Raw genomic sequence first — 19962 nt, 5'->3', positions numbered from 1 at the left:
AGCTGATCCAGGTAAGAAAACAAATATTGATAGAAAATAAAGGTAAATAAATGGTGTACTACTTTTGGCCAAGGATGTCAGGGAGAACCAGCTGTGCACTTGAAAAACAAAGCAATGAGAGCTCTAAACAGCTGACTGACGAAAGCAAACAATTATAAATCAATGGATAAATCTAATGCATTGGAATAAAAGCATAAGTACATTTTTTTTAATCAAGAATGTATGGCAAACATGCATAAAGGAGCTCGGCTGAGGCCGAAATTCAGCACTACTGAGTGGACAGCACTGCCACGTAGAAATAAATGGTTTAAACCATAACAGAGACGTGGGGTGTTATTTTCCTTTGTAAGCTTTTATTTTCATATTTACCACATTTTAAAGAAAGATGAGACTGGTTAAATTAGCATTATTTACACTTATTGCATTTATGGGAGCTAAGGTCTCATTCCCCCGTAATTCGCACCGACTCTACCGATAGTTTTGTCACAACTGTTGCGTTAAATAGCAAATGTGCCTACTCTGGTCTTGGCACATGCACTCTAGCCAACAGCTTGCAGATACAGTGTGGGTAGGCAAGTTTACATGAGACAATGTATAAGAGCGATAATGTTTGTATTTGTCAACGTCCGTCAAGCATCGATGATCATGTCACCAGAATAAGATCATCGGCATTTATTGGAAAAAATGCACTTTCACCACCCTGTGACGTTCATCCTAATTTATTTCCTGTAGCCTAATTCAAACGGCATGGTTTCCCGAGACATATCATCACGTGACTCCAAGTTTACTTCGATATGATGGTTATTATATCAATACTTGTGCATAAAGGCGTTTCCACCGCCATTTCTCGCATAATACATTTTACCGATACAAAAAGATGCCACCATGTAGAACGAACAAATTATGTCTGCATTTATTAAATTGTACCAAAACTTCCTGTTTCCATTTTTTTTAAATACGGTATGACTTTACTCGCATGGAAACGTGGTTACTGGTAGGAAAATATTTTCTTTATGCGGATTTAGAATATTCGCTTAAAATCTGTCGCCAGTAGAATGGAAACGTAATGTTTATTCGACAATACAAAAAGTTTGTCACAAACTTTCAGGAGTCCAACGTGAAACGTGATTACGTCATTCACTTGTTGCGTTGAGACTACTGCCACGTTCAAGTACTAGTCGGAACTAGGAAACACGGACTTTTCCGACTTGCTAACTGGTTGAAAGTGGCACGTGTTCAACTACAACCAATTAGCAAGTCGGACATTTTCGAGTTTCGACAAGGACTTGAACCCGACACCCGCCTCTGATAGTGCAGGAGTTTGTAATTTTGGTTTCAAACTCGAAGCATTTTCCCATTTCTATTGGCAATTAGGAAAACTGGTCTTCATAAATTTACTTAATTCCCGATATTCCCAAGGAGGGAGAGGAGCTGGTATCTGGTCATTTCCATGCATGGGAGTGACATAGGAGAAGCGAAGGGAGAAGTCGTATGATTCTGCCCGCTGTCCGTCCGTTTTCCATTCCTGCTACCGCATTGTCAACTCAGAGTGATAGAAACGGAAGAGCCAGGGCCTTGGCGAATAATAAGTGGCACACCAGAAAACGTGAGTTTTAACAAACCTCTGATGATTGACATTAGAGTAGGGTATAGCGGATTGCCGATGGTATGCGGTGTCATAAACCGGGGGTCGAGGAGAAGATGGGCGATGACTTCATCATTCAACCGGTTTGTGTGTGCCAGTTCAGTTTACCAGCTAGGAATTGAATAGGAACGAAATAGCGGGGTTAACGCTTGGTGGAAGTAGACTATGCTATAGGGCGTTTCAGTGTTTCCGGACGATCTCCTATTCTATCGCTTATTTTTGTCTGAAGTCAATTTTGTAGACTACATGGAATGCGATTAAATTATTCACGCTTTCTTGAGCCAAATCAATGACTGCATTTGAGGTTCATTCATTTGTACTTTTTAAAAGATTGTCGTTTTCCACTTGCTTTAGGTTCTGAATGATGCAATATCGTGCGTGTGTGGTGTTTAATTTTTTTTTTTTATTGTTGAGAGAAGCCATAGGTTTCATTTCTTCTCTCAGGAGAATATCATATACTGAACAAAAATATAAAAGTAACACGTAGTGTTGGTCCCATGTTTCATTAGCTGAAATAAAAGATCCCAGAAATGTTCCATATGCATTAAACTTATTTCAACAACAAAAAATGCACAAACTTGTTTACATCAATGTTAGTGAGCATTTCACCTTTCACCTCATTAATCCATCCACCTGACAGGTGTGGCACATCAAGAAGCTGATTAAACAGCATGATTGTTACACAGGTGCACCTTGTGCTGGGCACAAAAGGTCCCTTTAAAATGTGCAGTTGTCTTGCATAACACTCCCTAGTGTGCAATTGGCATACTGACTGGAGGAATGTCCACCAGAGCTGTTGCCAAATAATTGAATGTTAATTTCTCTACCATTACCAATGTCGTTTTTAGAGAATTTGTCACTAAGTCCAACCGGCCTCAGAACTTCAGGCCACATGTAACCACGCCAGCCCAGGACACTCTGGCTTAGACTTACTGACAAAACTGTTTGCACTACTGAAGAAGTACAGCAGAAACCGTCTCAGGGAAGCTAATTTGCATGCTCGTCGTCCTCACCAGGGTCTTGACCTGACTGCAATTCGGTGTCGTAACAGACTTCATTGGGAAAATGCTCACCTTTTGATGGCTACTGGCACCCTGGAAAAGTGTGCTTTTCACAGATGAATCCCGGTTTCAACTGTACTGGGCAGATGACAGACAGTGTGCATGGCGTCATGTGTGCAAGCGGTTTGCTGATGTCAATGTTGTGAACAGAGTGCCTCATGGTGGGGTTATGGAATGGGCAGGCATAAGCTACGAACACAATTGCATTTTATCGATGGCAATTTGAATGCACAGTGATACCATGACGAGCACCTGAGGCCAATAGTCGTGCAATTCATCCGCCGCCGTCACCTCATGTTAAATCATAATGCACGGCCCATGTCTTCAGGATCTGTACACAATTCCTGGAAGCTGAAAATGTCCCATTTTTCAATGGCCTGCATACTCACCAGACATTTCACCACCCATGTTTGGGATTTCCTTATGAACTGTAAAATCATTTAAATTGTTGCATGCTGCGTTTTATAATTTGTTTGGTGTGTGTATATAGTCTAGCCTAACATTAGTGCAGAAGAAGATGCACTGTTTTAGATGCTTCACTACCACATTCTCTGCCTAATCCAGTTTTTTTCTGAACCCACTCACCTTTTTAGGGTATGATTTAGGCTAGGTGGGTGCCAGGCCTTCTATGCACCACCAATAGTCATTCCAGCACTGTTCACTTATAACCTGTTTCACTGCTCATTTAGTCAATAGATTTTATTTCAAACCATGACGAGTGTCCATCCTCTCTTGGTGTTGTGACTCCTTTTTATAAGACTCTCTCCATACAGGGGGCACACGCCTACTCATTCCAGTTTTTTCTTCTTTATTTGACTATTTTCTACATCGTAGACATAAACTATGAAATAACACACATGGAATCATGTAGTAATCAAAATATATTTGATGTTCTTCGAAGTAGCCATCCTTTGCCTTGATGACAGCTTTGCACACTCTTGGCATTCTCTCAAGCAGCTTCATGAAGTAGTAAACTGGAATGCATTTCAATTAACAGGTGTGCCTTGTTAATTTGCAATTTCCTTAATGCGTTTGAGCCAATCAGTTGTGTTTTGTCAAGGTCGGGAAGGTATAAAGAAGATAGACCAAGTCCATATTACATCAAGAAAATAAAATAATGATAATAAATGATTGCATTGCAGCAAAGAAACCACCACTTAAGGACACCAATAAGAAGAGACTTGCTTGGGCCAAGGAACACGAGCACTGTCTTTTGGTCTGATGAGTCCAAATTTGAGATTTTTGGTTCCAACCGCCGTGTTTTTGTGAGACGCAGAGTAGGTGAACAGGTCTACACATGTGTGGTTCCCACCGTGAAGCGATGGGGTGCTTTACTGGTGACACTGTCAGTGAGTTATTTAGAATTCAAGGCACACTTAACCAGCATGGCTACCACAGCATTCTGCAGCGATATGCCATCCCATCTGGTTTGCACTTAGTGGGACTATTAATTTGTTTGTCAACAGGACAATGACCCAACACACACCTCCAGGTTGAGAGGATGCCAAGAGTGTGCAAAGCTGTCAAGGCAAAGGGTGGCTACTTAGAAGAATCTAAAATACGTTTTGATTTGTTTAATTAGCCACCCTTTGCCTTGACAGCTTTGCACACTCTTGGCATTCTCTCAACCAGCTTCACCTGGGATGCTTTTCCAACAGTCTTGAAGGAGTTCCCACATACTGTATGCTGAGCACTTGTTGGCTGCTTTTCCTTCACTCTGCGGTCCAACTCATCTCAAACCACCAAAATTGGTTGAGGTCGGGTGATATGATGCAGCACTCCATCACGCTCCTCCTTGGTCAAATAGCCCTTACACAGCCTGGAGGGGTGTGTTGGGTCATTGTTTTTGGGATGCTGTCCTCAGATAATCGCATGGTATGCTTTCATCGTAAAGCCTTTTTGAAATCTGACAAAGCGGCTGGATTAACAAGAAGTTCATCTTTAAGCTGATGTATGACACTTGTATTTTTATGAAAGTTTATTATGACTATTTCTGTGTTTTGACTTTGGCGCTCTGCAATTTCACCGGATGTTGTCGAGGTGGGTCGCTAGCGAAACGCCTGCGCCAGAAAGGAAACCTCCAGATGAGCTTCAATGCCATACAACTCTCCTTCCGTGGCCTCCAACTGCTTTTAAATGCTAGTAAAACTAAATGCATGCTCTTCAACCGATCGCTGCCCGCCCGACTAGCATCACTACTCTGGACGGTTCTGACTTAGAATATGTGGACAACTACAAATACCTAGGTGTCTGGCTAGACTGTGAACTCTCCTTCCAGATTCATATTAAGCATCTCCAATCCAAAATTAAATCTAGAATTGGTTTCGCAACAAAGCCTCCTTCATTCACGCTGCCAAACACCCTCGTAAAACTGACTATCCTACCGATCCTCGACTTCGGCGACGACATATACAAAATAACCTCCAACACTACTCAGATTGCATCCAGTTTGCTATCACAGTGCCATCCGTTTTGTCACCAAAGCACCATATACTACCCACCACTGCGACCTGTATGCTCTCGTCGGCTGGCCCTCGCTACATATTCGTCGCCAAACCCACTGGCTCCAGGCCATCTAAGTCTTTGCTAGGTAAAGCTAGGTAAAGCTACCTGGGGCGGCAGGGTAGCCTAGTGGTTAAAGCGTTGGACTAGTAACTGAAAGGTTGCAAGTTCGAATCCCCGAGCTGACAAGGTACAGTCTGTCGTTCTGCCCTTGAACAGGCAGTTAACCCACTGTTCCTGGGCCGTCATTGAAAATAAGAATTTGTTCTTAACTGACTTGCCTAGTTAAATAAAGGTTAAATAAATAAAATTTAAAAAAAGCTCCACCTCAGCTTACTGGTCACCATAACAACACCCACCCGTAGCACGCACTCCAGCAGGTATATCTCACTGGTCATCCCCAAAGCCAACACCCCCTTTGGCCGCCTTTCCTTCCAGTTCTCTGCTGCCAATGACTGGAACGAATTGCAAAAAATCCCTAAAGTTGGAGACTTATCTCCCTCACTAACTTTAAGCGTCAGCTGTCAGAGCAGCTTACCGACCGCTGCAGCTGTACTCAGCCCATCTGTAAATAGCCCATCCAACTACCTACCTCATCCCCATATTGTTTACTTGGCTCATCTCGCTCAAGCAATTTCCTTGTGGCGGGCCAGGTGCCAGCAGGCTGACTTCGGTCATCAGTTGAGCGGTGTTTCCCCTGACACATTTGTTCAGCTGGCTTCCGGGTTAAGTGAGCCGGTGTTAAGAAGCGCGGTTGGCAGATCATGTTGGAAAACAAAAGATTGCATCTTTTTTTACTGGCTGTCTAATGGTAGTAAAATGATGATTCATAGGCAGTTTTACTTCTTCAATTCAACTATCATTGAGTTAAAGTACACAGATACTGTACCAGTCAAGTTTCGACATTAAAGGGCTTCTTTATTTTTACTATTTTATACATTGTAGAATAATAGTGAAGAAATAAAACCTGGAATCACGTTGTAACCAAAAAGGTGTTAAACAATATTCTTCGAAGTACCCACCCTTTGCCTTGACAGCTTTGCACATGCTTGGCATTCTCTCAACCAGTTTCATGAGGTAGTCACCTGGAATCCATTTCAATTAACAGGTGTGCCTTGTTAAAAGAGAAATCATGGATTTCTTTCCTCAATGCATTTGAGCCTATCAGTTGTGTTGTGACAAGGTAAGGGTCGTATACATAGCACTATTTGGTATAAGACCAAGTCCATATTACGTCAAGAACAGCTCAAATAGTTAAAGAGAAACGGCAGTCCATTACTTTAAAACTTGAAGGGCAGTCAATCCGGAAAGTCGCAAAAACCATCAATCGCTATGATAACTGTTTCATGAGGACCACCACAGCAAAGGAATACGCACAGTTACCTCTGCTGCAGAGGATAAGTTCCATTAGTTAACTGCACCTCAGATTGCAGCCCCAATAAATGCTTCACAGAGTTCAAGTAACAGACACATCTCAAAATCAACTGTTCGTGAAGGCCTGATTCACGCAGTCTCCTCTGATCCAATTGCTGCTTTGCTGGTAACACTGTCAGTGAGTTATTTAGAATTCAAGGCACACTTAACCAGCATGGCTACCACAGCATTCTGCAGTCCCACTCAGTGCAAACCAGATGGGATGATCATTTGTTTGTCAACAGGACAATGACCCAACACACACCTCCAGGCTGTGTAAGGGCTATTTGACCGTGATGGAGTGCTGCATCATATCACCCGACCTCAACCAATTTTGGTGGTTTGAGATGAGTTGGACCGCAGAGTGAAGGAAAAGCAGCCAACAAGTGCTCAGCATACAGTATGTGGGAACTCCTTCAAGACTGTTGGAAAAGCATCCCAGGTGAAGCTGGTTGAGAGAATGCCAAGAGTGTGCAAAGGGTGGCTAATTTGAAGAATGTCAAATATATAAAATATATTTTAACTTGTTTAACAGTTTTTTTTGGTTACTACTTTATTCCATATGTTATTTCATATTTCTGATGTCTTTACGGTTATTCTCCAATGTAGAAAATAGTACAAATAAAGAAACCCTTGAATGAGTAGGTGTCCAAACATTTGACTGGTACTGTATATATTTGTTAAACAACAACCACAATCCATAAGGCGCAAATAGCTAAATGAGAGAGCAGCAGTTCACGTCAATGTGCCATGTAGATCTCAATAATGAGTGATAACAGCATTGCCCGTAGGCAACACCACTGCTGTCGCCCTTGCCTCCAACTAAGCGTTTATTCTAGTTGGATAATCTTTGGATGCTGACAGCAGTCACACCTTTGGAAGACAGCTTGGACTGTAGCCTAAAAAAGCCTTTTCCTGCTCTTTCCCGCGATCCATCAAACACATTTAGTGTCATAGTGGTCTCTGACTTGTGGTCAGACTCGCTCAGGCGGAACAAAATTTAACTTGCACGTTTTTTCCATGCTGATTTAGAAAGTTGAGAAATTACATCCAACAATTAAAATATTTTAGAGTTTATGTAAGAAATCAGTCAATTGAAATTAATTCATTAGGCTCTAATCTATGGATTTCACATGACTGGGAATACATTTTTAAAATAACGTTTTTATGTAGAGGCATGGATCAGAACCAGTCAGTATCTGGTGTGAACACCATTTGCCTCATGCTTTGCGACACTTCTCCTTTGCATAGTGTGTTCATTGTCCTTACCTTATGCTTGCCCATGCCATAACCCCACCGTCACCATAGGGCATTCTGTTCTCAATGTTGACATCAGCATACCGCTCGCCCACACGCCGCTGTCTGCCATATGTCCGGTACAGTTGAAACTGGGATTCATCCATGAAGAGCACGCTTTTCCAGTGTGCCAGTAGTCATCGAAGGTGAGCATTTTGCCCACTGAAGTCGGTTACGATTATTACATAATTTCTTTTTTTTACCTTTAACTAGGCAAGTCTGTTAACAAATTCTTATTTTCAATGATGGCCTAGGAACAGTGGGTTAACCTTTCTAGCCCAGGGGTTCCGCTAGCGGAACACCCACAACATTCCTCTGAAAAGGCAGCGCACGAAATTCAAAAATATTTTTTTGAAATATGTAACTTTCACACATTAACAAGTCCAATACAGCAAATGAAAGCTAAACATCTTGTTAATCTACCCATCGTGTCCGATTTTTAAAACATGTTTTACAGCGAAAACACAACATATATATTTATGTTAGATCACCACCAAATCCCAAAAACACAAAACATTTTTCCCAGCCAAAGATAGTCACAAAAGCAGAAATAGAGAGAAAATGAATCACTAACCTTTGATAATCTTCATCAGATGACACTCATAGGACATCTTGTTACACAATACATTTATGTTTTGTTCGATAATGTGCATATTTATATCCACAAATCTCGGTTTACATTGGCGCCATGTTCAGAAATGCCTCCAAAATATCCAGAGTAATTAGAGAGCCACGTCAAATAACAGAAATACTCATCATAAACTTTGAAAGATACATGTTTTACATATATAATTAAAGTTACACTTGTTCTTAATGCAACCGCTGTGTCAGATTTTTTTTTTACTTTACGGAAAAAGCATACCATGCAATCTGAGACGGCACTCAGAAATACACAACATTTCTCCGCCATGTTGGAGTCAACAGAAATACGAAATTACATCATAAATATTCCCTTTGATCTTTCATCAGAATGCAGTGCCAGGAATCCTAGTTCCACAATAAATCGTTGTTTTGTTCGATAATGTCCATTACTAGTGTCCAATTAGCTACTTTTGCTAGCACGTTTAGTTCACATGTCCAAACGCTGGCGCCGGTCCAGGCAAACTCGGACGAAAACTTCAAAGTTATATTCCAGGTCGAATAAACTGGTCAAATTAAGTAGAGAATCAATCTTCAGGATGTTGTTATCATAAATATCCAATAATGTTCCAACCGGCGCATTCGTTTTTGTCTACAGAGTAATGGAACACATGGCCATATCATGACTAGCGCGCGTGACTAGGAACTAGCATTCTGCCAGACCACTGACTCAAATAGCTGCCATCCGGCCCCACATCACACTAGAGGCTTCATTCCACGTTCTACTGACTGTTGACATCTAGTGGAAGGCGTAGGAAGTGCAAACAGATCCATATCTTACTGGGATGTGAATAGACGATGAGTTTAACATCAACCAGCCCCAGAATTTCCACTTCCTGTTTGGAAGTTTGCCTGCCATATGAGTTATGTTATACTCACAGACATAATTCAAACAGTTTTAGAAACTTCAGAGTGTTTTCTATCCAATAGTAATACTACTATGCATATATTAGCATCTGGGACCGAGGAGGCAGTTCACTATGGGCACATGATTCATCCAAAGTGAAAATGTTGCCCCCTACCCCTAAAAAGTTAACTGCCTTGTTCAGGGGCAGAATGACAGATTATTTATTTTTTTACCTAGTCACCTCGGGGATTCGATCTTGCAAACTTTAGGTTACTAGTCCAACGCCCTAACCACTAGGCTCCCTGCCGAACTAAAGTCCGATCAAGACCTTGGTGAGGATGCTGAGCACGCAGATGAGCTTCCCTGAAACTGTTTCTGACAGTTCTGACAGTCTGACAAATTATTTTGTTGTGCAAACCCACAGATCATCAGCTGTCTGGCTGGCTGGTCTCAGACGATCCTGCAGGTGAAGAAGCCGGATGTGGAGGTCCTGGGTTGGCATGGTTATACATGGTCTACGGTTGTGAGGCCGATTGGACGTACTGCCAAATTCTCTAAAACGACATTGGTAGAGAAATGAACATTCAATTCTCTGGCAACAGCTCTTGTTGACATTCCTCCAGTTAGCATGCCAATTAAACTCTCCCTCAACTTGTGGCATTGTGTTGTGAGAGAACTGCACATTTTAGAGTGGCTTTTTGGTGTCCCCATCACAAGGTGCACCTGTGTAATGATCATGCTGTTTAATCAGCTTCTTGACATGCCACACCTGTCAGGTGGATGGATTATCTTGGCAAAGGAGAAATGCTTGTGTATATGGACATTTTTCTGTGATCTTTTTATTTCAACTCCTGAAACATGGGACCAACACTTCACTTTGCGTTTTTATATTTTTGTTCTGTGTAGAACGGTGTCAAATTTATTTTAATTCAAAAGTTATCTGGTTTTTCAAAAGTATCTGTCATCTGATTACAATATTTTAGCTGGTAACATAACTATTTTTTTTTTTTAAATCTGTTACTCTGAAACATGTAATCCGTTTCTCCCTAACCTTGTATGTGCGCGCGTGTGCGTGCGCCAACAGCTCCTGTGGGTTCACATGTGATTGTAGATGCATAACATGAGTGCATGTCTTCCATGTCTACCTCTGTTTAGTGTCATTGTCTGTGAGTGCTGTCACTGAGTTTTTATTTATTTTTAATAAAAAAGGGATATGATCTCCCCTGTACCTTGCCTTCTTTCTTTTGGAAATTTGCCTGACTGAAAGCCTGTAATGTAGCCTAGTCCAATTCCCCTGTGGCGATTTGTCATGGTACCCACACACTGCTACAACAGTGTGGGCATCTGCAATCAGACACAAACACGCCTCCCCCACATACACAGCCAATAATAACATTCCTCTTTCTTCCTGCCAGAAGCATCAGCTATAGCATGCCCACACATTATCTCTGAGGTCCTGAAACACACACCACACTAACAGGCAGACATGGATCTCCATCAGCATGGACTAACCGTTTTGTCAGTTTGTGTATACTGTACATGCTTTTTATTTTTTTTTTAAAGATGCACTATGCAGAAATTGATCCGCCATTTCCTGGTTGCTAAAATTCTAATGGGCTAATTTCAGTTTGACAAAACACGTATAATATAGAGAATCATTGTACCATCTAAACCATTGTGAAATATATTTCCCATAACCAAAAATATTGTGTTTTCAGCTGCTTGATACCGGTGTTCAAAAGGAAAAGACGCAAGAACGAAGCATAGAAATTGAAAGCATGTGCGCCATGCGAATGACTCATTTCTATGTGAATTTGGTCAGATCGCCCCAAAAATGTATGTGTCACGCTGCATTTGTTTTGCCAGAGGTTGCAAGGGAGTGATGTTGTGTAACTGGGTTAGAGCAGGCACAGCAGTGTTTAGACAAAGGCCCTAGGCTCTCCCAATCTGTCAGCTAGCCTCTCACTGCTTCTGTCCTCTACTGCATTTAAACACACACACACACACACACACACACTCTGCTTAGATTAACAGGACTTGGATGGCTGGAAGGATGCTTTGCAAACTTCACTTGAGACATACATTATGAATTATATTAAAACAAGTCTTACTATATCGATCTCTGTGTCTCCTAGACTGGTTCCGGACCCTGAGGCAGCACAGAGGCCCCTGACTGAGGCGGCAGCAGTATGAGTGTGGGTGAGGGCCAGTTCTACAGTGTGCAGGTGGGTGACTCCACCTTCACTGTTCTGAAGCGCTACCAGGAGCTCAGGGCCATCGGCTCCGGGGCACAGGGCATTGTCTGGTAAGACGACCATTATGTAGACAAGAAATATGCCCTCTAATAGGTTCAGTGAGTTTCACTTAATTGTTTATGCCAGTCAAATCCTCCATCTCCACAAGTGCATTCCATTTGGGATTTGGCCATAGGTTGGGTAGTCCTAGAACTAGGCTAGCTACTGTTCTCTATTCTACAAGAATGAAAGGTTCCATGAGTGTCTCTTAGCCTTGCTCTATCATGAGTCATGGCACATATTTTTCTCTCCATCCTCCCTTTACCCCCACCACTCTTTCTTCCTTTTTCACCCTTCTCTTTCTCTCCAGCTCTGCTCTAGACTCAGTTTTAGGTTTTCCCGTGGCAGTAAAGAAGCTGTGTCGGCCATTCCAGAACCAGACTCATGCCAAGCGGGCCTACAGGGAACTGGTGCTGCTCAAATGTGTCAACCACAAAAACGTATGGCACCCGATTGTTAACAAGCTACTGTTTGAATGCCCTCTGCCCTGCCTACTGAGCTGATTGTCTATTTTAAACTGACACATGCTGTATGATGCAAAATAATGACCTAATAGATACAATAAAGTAATCATCAGTAATACCTTGATATTACGTCTCATTACCTGTTTATAACCTATAATCTATTCAGCTGATGAGTGGTGTTTGTCTGTCCTCAGATTATCAGGTTGATCAATGTGTTCACTCCTCAGAAGTCACTGGAGGAGTTTCAGGACCTGTGAGTCTTCTTGTACCTGTGATCTTTCTTTTATTGAGTAGTTCTACGCTACATTCCAATGCATGACGTAATTCTACATGTACTCTACGAGTGTGGACATTGAAACAGAGCCCTAGTCTTCAACTCAAATCCAGTTTGAATAGTAAAAGATTGGCGAGAACGTCTATCAGCAAACCTATGGGTATCACTGTATCAATCTCTGCTTGTTCTTATGTCCTCTTCTCCTTTCCTCTCCCGGTCTCTGTGCCAGCTACCTAGTGATGGAGCTAATGGATGCCAGTCTGTGCCAGGTGATCCACATGGACCTTGACCATGAGAGGATGTCCTACCTGCTCTACCAGATCCTCTGTGGCATCAGACACCTGCACTCCGCTGGCATCATCCACAGGGTGAGGAGCACACGCACACGTGCGCACGCTCACACACCTGCATGAATGCAGCACATGTGCACACACACCAGCATACACACTTTGACTATATTACAGTGCCTTCAGATAGTATTCAGACCCCCTTGACTTTTTCCACATTTTGTTACGTTACAGCCTATTTCTAAAATGGATGAAATATTTTTTTCTCAGCAAACTAAACACAATACCCCATAATGACAAAACGAAAATGTTTTGGGGGAAATTTTTGCTAATTTAGAACAAATAGAGAAACGAAATACCTTATTTACATTTTCAGACCCTTTGCTATGAGACTCGAAATTGATCTCCGGTGTATCCTGTTTCCATTGATCATCCTTGAGATGTTTCTGCAACTTGATTGGAGTCCACTTGTGGTAAATTCAATTGATTGGACATGATTTGGAAAGGCACACACCTGTCTATATAAGGTTCTACAGTTGACAGTGCATGTCAGAGCAAAAACCAAGCCATGATGTCGAAGGAGTTGTCCGTACAGCTCCGAGGCACAGATCTGGGGAAGGGTACCAAAACATTTCTGCAGCATTGAAGGTCCCCAAAAGCACAGAATCCTCCATTCTTAAATGGATCAAATTTGGAACCACGAAGACTCTTCCTAGAGCGTGCCACCCGGCCAAACTGAGCAATCGGGGTAGAAGGTCCTTGGTTAGGAATGTAACCAAGAACCTGATGGTCACTCTGACAGAGCTCTTGAGTTCCTCTGTGGAGATGGAAGAACCTTCCAGAAGGACAACCATCTCTGCAGCACTCCACCAATCAGGCCTTTATGTTAGTGGCCAGACGGAAGCCACTTTTCAGTAAAAGGCACATGACAGCTCGCTTGGAGTTTGCCAAAAGGCACCTAAAGGATTCTCAGACCATGAGAAACAAGATTGAACTCTTTGGCCTGAATGCCAAGCGTCATGTCTGGAGGAAACCTGGCACCATCCCTACGGTGAAGCATGGTCGGGACAGCATCGTGCTGTGTGGATGGTTTTTCAGCGGCAGTGACTGGGAGACTAGTCAGGATTGAGGAAAAGTTGTACGGAGCAAAGTACAGAGATCCTTGATGAAAACCTGCTCAGGAACTCAGACTGGGGCGAGGGTTCTCCTTCCAACAGGACAATGACCCTAAGCACACAGCCAAGACAATGCAGGAGTGGCTTCGGGACAAGTCTCTGAATGTCCTTGAGTGGCCTAGCCATAGCCTGGACTTGGCTGTAACGTAACAATGTGGAATAAGTCAAGGGGTCTGAATGCGAGTGTCGCATTCCGCTACACTCGCGTTAACATCTGCTAACCATGTGTATATGACCATTTGATACTTTCCGAATGCGCTGTATGCTCTATCCCTCTCTCCCTATAGGATCTGAAACCCAGTAACATAGTGGTCAAGTCAGACTGTACTCTGAAGATCCTGGACTTTGGATTGGCCAGAACGGCCTGCACCAACTTCATGATGACCCCTTATGTGGTGACTAGGTACTACAGGGCCCCAGAGGTCATCCTGGGCATGAAGTACAAGGAGAATGGTAAGTTGGAACAAGGCTATTGTTGTGTCTCAAACCACACCCTAATTCCCATGTAATGCACTACCCTTGACACTCTGTTTTTGGTTAAAAGTATTGAACTTGGGAAATGGTGTCAATTAGGACACAGCCTAATATACAGTATAATATTGTGTCTGCATGCTACTAATCTGACTAACCCACTAACAAGTCCTAGGTTCTGTGTGTATTGTGTACCACTGAACAGAGTTGTCCCATTCCAAAAGGTACTGATGTGTTAGTGATTGGAATTCCTCAGTGCCTGGTTACAACCTGCAATAACAAATTGCATAAGAATTTGAAAGGAGTGTCGTGGAAATTCTTACACGGGCCCACTTGAATTCAATCTTAAATTAATAATGGTTTATAATCAGCGTGCTGGAGAGGTTCCAACCAAGTTAATGCATCAAGTACACATGTCGATTAGGAGCTCTAACTTGGCAGTCCCGTTAGTTCCCTTTATATACTGTTATAAGTTATATTTGCATGATTTAGCTTATTCATAATTAATGTTTGCTTCATTCAAGTGACGACCGATACTGGGCCATTCATGTGACAGACCAAAACATCACAAGGCTTCTTCTCTCTAAGCTGAGACCTTGAAACTGAGATATCCCTTTCTCTAAACAAGGTTCTGGGTGTACTGCCAAATTGCAGATGCTGATAGTGAGGATTCGTTCAATCAGTCACTTGCATGGACACAGAAATTGGTTTAGAGAAAAGCACAAACAGAACACACAGAAATTGGTTATTAGAAAAGAACAAATGTAAAAATGTCCATCACATTCATCTTATCACCTGTGTGATGATAATCATTACATTTAGTTTTCTGCTCTATCATATTTCTCTTAAATTAAGGGAAAGCTCTGAAGGCCGTGAGGCGATACGTAAAGCTTATTAAATATCAGTGATACTATCAAGAGCAGTGTGCGGTTTCCTTCTTCATTCATCTTATTCAACTGTTGCAATGCACCTGCAAATAAGATTGCTCAGATGTGCGAGTGCCTTTTGAATTTTAAAGTAAGGGAAGTCGACACATAAAACCAGACACTTCAAGCCCTTCGTTCTGTATTATACAATCTAATTGGTATGGTAATACTATCATCATAAAGGTTATACTTCTATTAACGGCAATGCATTTATCAAACATACACAGCATGTTCAATAACCCAATTTAGACAAACTAAGAAAAGAGAACTTGCTGCAGCACATTTTGGCAATTTGGGATCCCCAACTTCCAAACAGGGATTCCAACCAAGTTGCAGGCGTCCGCTCTGGTTGTGGGGAATTATTCTTAGCAATAGTGGCAATGTGTTCGGTGAGATCAGTCATATTAGAAGAGTGATCTGGGACAAAAGTACAACATTCATCGCCGATATACACACGGACGCACTATACATGCACATGGATTTAGTACGGTAGTGGTGGAGTAGGGGCCTGAGGGCACACAGTGTGTTGTGAATGTATTGTAATGTTTTTTAAATTGTATAAACTGCCTTACTCTTCCTGGAGTCCAGCAAAATTAACAGCAGCTAATGGGGATCCATAATAAATACAAATGATTGCACAAGTGCCCCCTTGAACTGTCAAGAGCCTCTCTGTTTGCAGAGCCAATTTACGCAATTCTTTAGGCATTGCCAATTTTTCTCTACGTCTCTAGAGATCTATTTGGTCTAGGGTACATGCATATTGACTTTCACAGGGAAGAGAGAGAACATGTTATAACAGTTTCACACCAACCTTGATAAGCATGAGATTGCAGCTTGGGCTAACCTTGCCCCAATCTAGTGGCTCTCCTCACATTTTCGGTGTATAGCTCTGTCTCTAGAAGCCTCGACTTTCCAAACCATAATTATAACTATTGATTAATTGTCCAACCCATATTTCGAATGGCAGTCCAACTTGAAGCACTATCCCTTTAATTTAAGACCCTCAATTTAGCACACACCGATACTGGCAGAATGTACATTGACATACAGTATATTCTTCTTATATTTCGAGTATTAACTATTCTCATCCCTTGTGGTAATGACAGATTTGGTATCTCAATTCATTCTTAGTCAAAATTACTATACATTTCTCAGTGTGCAGACCTCCACAATCAACCTGATACTTCAAATAACTAATTTTGGATAAGCCTAAATCAATTACGGGCACAGTTTACCTCCCTTCCGATTCTCATCCTTCTGGTGTTTCTTCATGCGTTTCAGTTTGTCCTCCCAATTGGCACATGTTAAAAGTGGATGGCCCTTGATAATGTCTCTCACCTGAGCCGCTACGGTCCATTATGTCTTGTCTATTTTCCTACAAGTACACCAGCAAATTTGGATGGGATCTTTCTCCATGCTCACTCCACGTGGACCCATGTCTCACTCCTGAGAGAAAAGGCAGTTGATAGCTTCGACTGGATGCTGTGTACATGCTGGCTCGGACTCCGGTCTCACGGTAGAAGTGGTGAAGGACCTTCCTGACCGCCATTGCTTCAGCTGGTTGGTGGGGGGGGGTTCACACTATCCTTGGTCAAATTATCCCTTCCATGCATCTAGACACCATCTGTGGTCACTTTTGCCATAGAGGAGAGACCAGAACAACAGTTTTTAGTTTAGGGCATTTCTGATTTCAGGAAATCCAGACAAATTATTTATTGTATGACAAACTATTACTGCTACCAATATTCTTAATACAGATTTCTAAAACAAATGTTAGAGAATAACAACAGTTGAAACTATAATTTTTTATATATATCAGCAAAAAAAGAAACGACCCTGTCTTTCAAAGATAATTCGTAAAAATCCAAAAAAACTTTACAGATCTTAATTGTAAAGGGTTTAAACACTGTTTCCCATGCTTGTTCAATGAACCATAATTAATGAACATGCACCTGTGGAACGGTCGTTAAGACACTAACAGCTTAGACGGTAGGCAATTAAGGTCACAGTTCTGAAAACTTATGACACTAAAGAGACCTTTCTACTGACTCTGAAAAACACAAAGAAAGATTCCCAGGGTCCTTGCTCATCTGCGTGAACATGCCTTAGGCATGCTGCAAGGAGGCATTGAGGACTGCAGATGTGGCCATGGCAAGAGATTGCAATGTCTGTACTATGAGACGCCTAAGACATTGCTACATGAACATGCCTTAGGCATGCTGCAATGAGGCATTGAGGACTGCAGATGTGGCCATGGCAAGAAATTGCAATGTCTGTACTATGAGACGCCAAAGACATTGCTACAGGGCGGACAGCTGATCGTCCTCACAGTGGCAGAACACGTGTAACAGCTGCACAGGATTGGTACATCTGAACATCACACCTGCGGGACAGGTACAGGATGGCAACAACTGCCTGAGTTACACCAGGAATGCACAATCCCTACATCAGTGCTCATACTGTCTGCAATAGGCTGAGCGAGACTGGACTGAGGGCTTGTAGGCCTGTTGTAAGGCAGGTCCTCACCAGACATCACCGGCAACAACGTCGTCTATGGGCACAAACCCACCGTCGCTGGACCAGACAGGACTGGCAAAAAGTGCTCTTCACTGACTAGTTGCGGTTTTGTCTCACCAAGGGTGATGGTCGGATTCGCGTTTATCGTCGAAGGAATGAGCGTTACACCAATGCCTGTACTCTGGAGCGGGATCGATTTGGAGGTGGAGGGTCTGTCATGGTCTGGGGCGGTGTGTCACAGCATCGTCGGACTGAGCTTGTTGCCATTACCTGCTATCTCAATGCTGTGCGTTACAGGGAAGACCTCCTCCCTCATGTGTTACCCTTCCTGCAGGCTCATCCCGACATGACCCTCCAGCATGACAATGCCACCACGCACAGAACGAGCAGTATGGCGGATTTCCTGCAAGACAGGAATGTCGGTGTTCTGCCATGGCCAGCAAAGAGCCCGGATCTCAATCCCATTGAGCACGTCTGGGACCTGTTGGATCGGAGGGTGAGGGTTAAGGCCGTTCCCCCTGGGAACTTGCAGGTGCCTTGGTGGGGTAACATCTCACAGCAAGAACTGGCAAATCTGGTACAGTCCATGAGGAGGAGATGCACTTAATGCAGCTGGTGGCCACACCAGATACTGACTGTTACTTTTGATTTTGATCCTCCCTTTGTTCAGGGACACATTATTCCATTTCTGTTAGTCACATATCTGTGGAACTTGTTCAGTTTGTCTCAGTTCTTGAATGATATGTTCATACAAATATTTACACATGTTAAGTTTGCTGAAAATAAATGCAGTTGACGGTGAGAGGACGTTTTCTTTTTTAGGTGAGTTATATGTTTTTAAATTGGCTTATACTCCCCTATCATCTTGGCGAACTCACTGCAGAGTTACAGGTCAGGGAGTTAGAGGGCTTATTCTGCCCTTGAATTGTGTTCCCATGCAAAACTAGACAGATGACTAACAACAATCTTCAATAAAACTCCCACGGTGTGACTTTTCTTGAATTAATATATTGAAAATGTTTGTTGTGAAACTGCAAAATACAGGAAAGAATATACTTTCGCATTCCAATCGTCATATTGTAGCTGTACATTATACCTTTCAAGTTGAAAATACAAAGCACGTGCCAAGGTACCATGCGTCTGGCATGATAACTGGCTAACTCCTTTCATTACACTAATAATGTACAGCCATCTCTGTAGAATAACAAAGCATTTTACACTAGAAACAGTAACAAAACTACAGTATTGTATATTTTATAATTAGTTTGCATGACGCACGAGCAAAGTAATACAGCTGACGGCATACATGAAAGGCAAGGCAATTTGTGTGAGTAAATGCAACCAACCAACATTGATAGGTAAGCAGCTCTATCAATAACAAGCTTATCATCACTAGCTAAATGCTTGAATCGAACTTACAAACAAATATTTTCCGAGGCTGAAGTGTGACAAGAAATAACTACACTGAAAGACCTGCACCGTAGTGTTGTTAGCTGCTTCTATGCGTGCAGAACGAATTCTCTACTTTCTGTTTGCGTACTGTCTTTCTAAGTACCAGAAAGCTCCACTAGGGGGGCGAGTAACACCATGGAACACAATGAAAATCCATCTTAACCATTGTAATCAAATTATCTGTTACCTTCTAACAGAATGGCAGCACAGGGCTAATCCTAAGGGAGATATCCCAACCATCCAACAGACCCAATCTGGTGATATGTGTTATTGACGCAAGACGAAAACAATGAGAAGACAACAGCAATACACATCACTTGATGTGGGGAAAATCCAAACGGATTGAGGTTAACTGTCAACCATTTCCAACATCTTTTTTTCTCTTTTTACAGGCAGGCATGTGAAGAAAATCAATTTGTGTATTTACTCTTGTACATCTTCAACGATTCTCTTTTTACTTGCTTTGCACCATATGTATCTTCCGTACATATTTAATAACACCACGTATTCAAAAACACCATGTTATTTGTAGTGGCTGCAGACCACGTAGAATTTTCTTATAAATGCCTACAGACAGCTGTCAGCGGGGCTTTCCATGGTACCGTTCTGCCCTCACGCCAGTCTTCTCATAAAACTAGTGAATATCCTTCTCTCTATAAGACTATGGGTACCTTTTTTATGTGTTACTCACCTTGATTT

The 19962-nt window shown here is 42.3% G+C and overlaps 1 protein-coding gene across 3 annotated transcripts in view; it reads left to right on the top strand.

Moving 5' to 3' along the window:
• The first annotated feature begins 1282 nt into the window (after positions 1 to 1282).
• Positions 1283 to 19962, top strand: part of LOC139574107 (mitogen-activated protein kinase 9-like) — a 30058-nt gene continuing 11378 nt past the window's right edge. For 2 of the 3 annotated variants that reach the window (XM_071398288.1, XM_071398289.1), the window contains exons 1-6: positions 1418 to 1606; positions 11539 to 11708; positions 12008 to 12137; positions 12356 to 12414; positions 12665 to 12803; positions 14185 to 14350. In XM_071398288.1, the coding sequence (XP_071254389.1) occupies positions 11593 to 11708; positions 12008 to 12137; positions 12356 to 12414; positions 12665 to 12803; positions 14185 to 14350 (610 nt within the window). In that variant the 5' untranslated portion in view covers positions 1418 to 1606; positions 11539 to 11592. Of the gene's footprint in view, positions 1607 to 11538; positions 11709 to 12007; positions 12138 to 12355; positions 12415 to 12664; positions 12804 to 14184; positions 14351 to 19962 lie in introns of all 3 variants that reach the window. The other variant, XM_071398291.1, reaches the window with a different exon arrangement.

This window comes from Salvelinus alpinus, chromosome 4, assembly GCF_045679555.1.
Source record: "Salvelinus alpinus chromosome 4, SLU_Salpinus.1, whole genome shotgun sequence".
NCBI classification, from domain to species: domain Eukaryota; kingdom Metazoa; phylum Chordata; class Actinopteri; order Salmoniformes; family Salmonidae; genus Salvelinus; species Salvelinus alpinus.
This window is presented reverse-complemented; position numbering and strand designations above follow the sequence as displayed.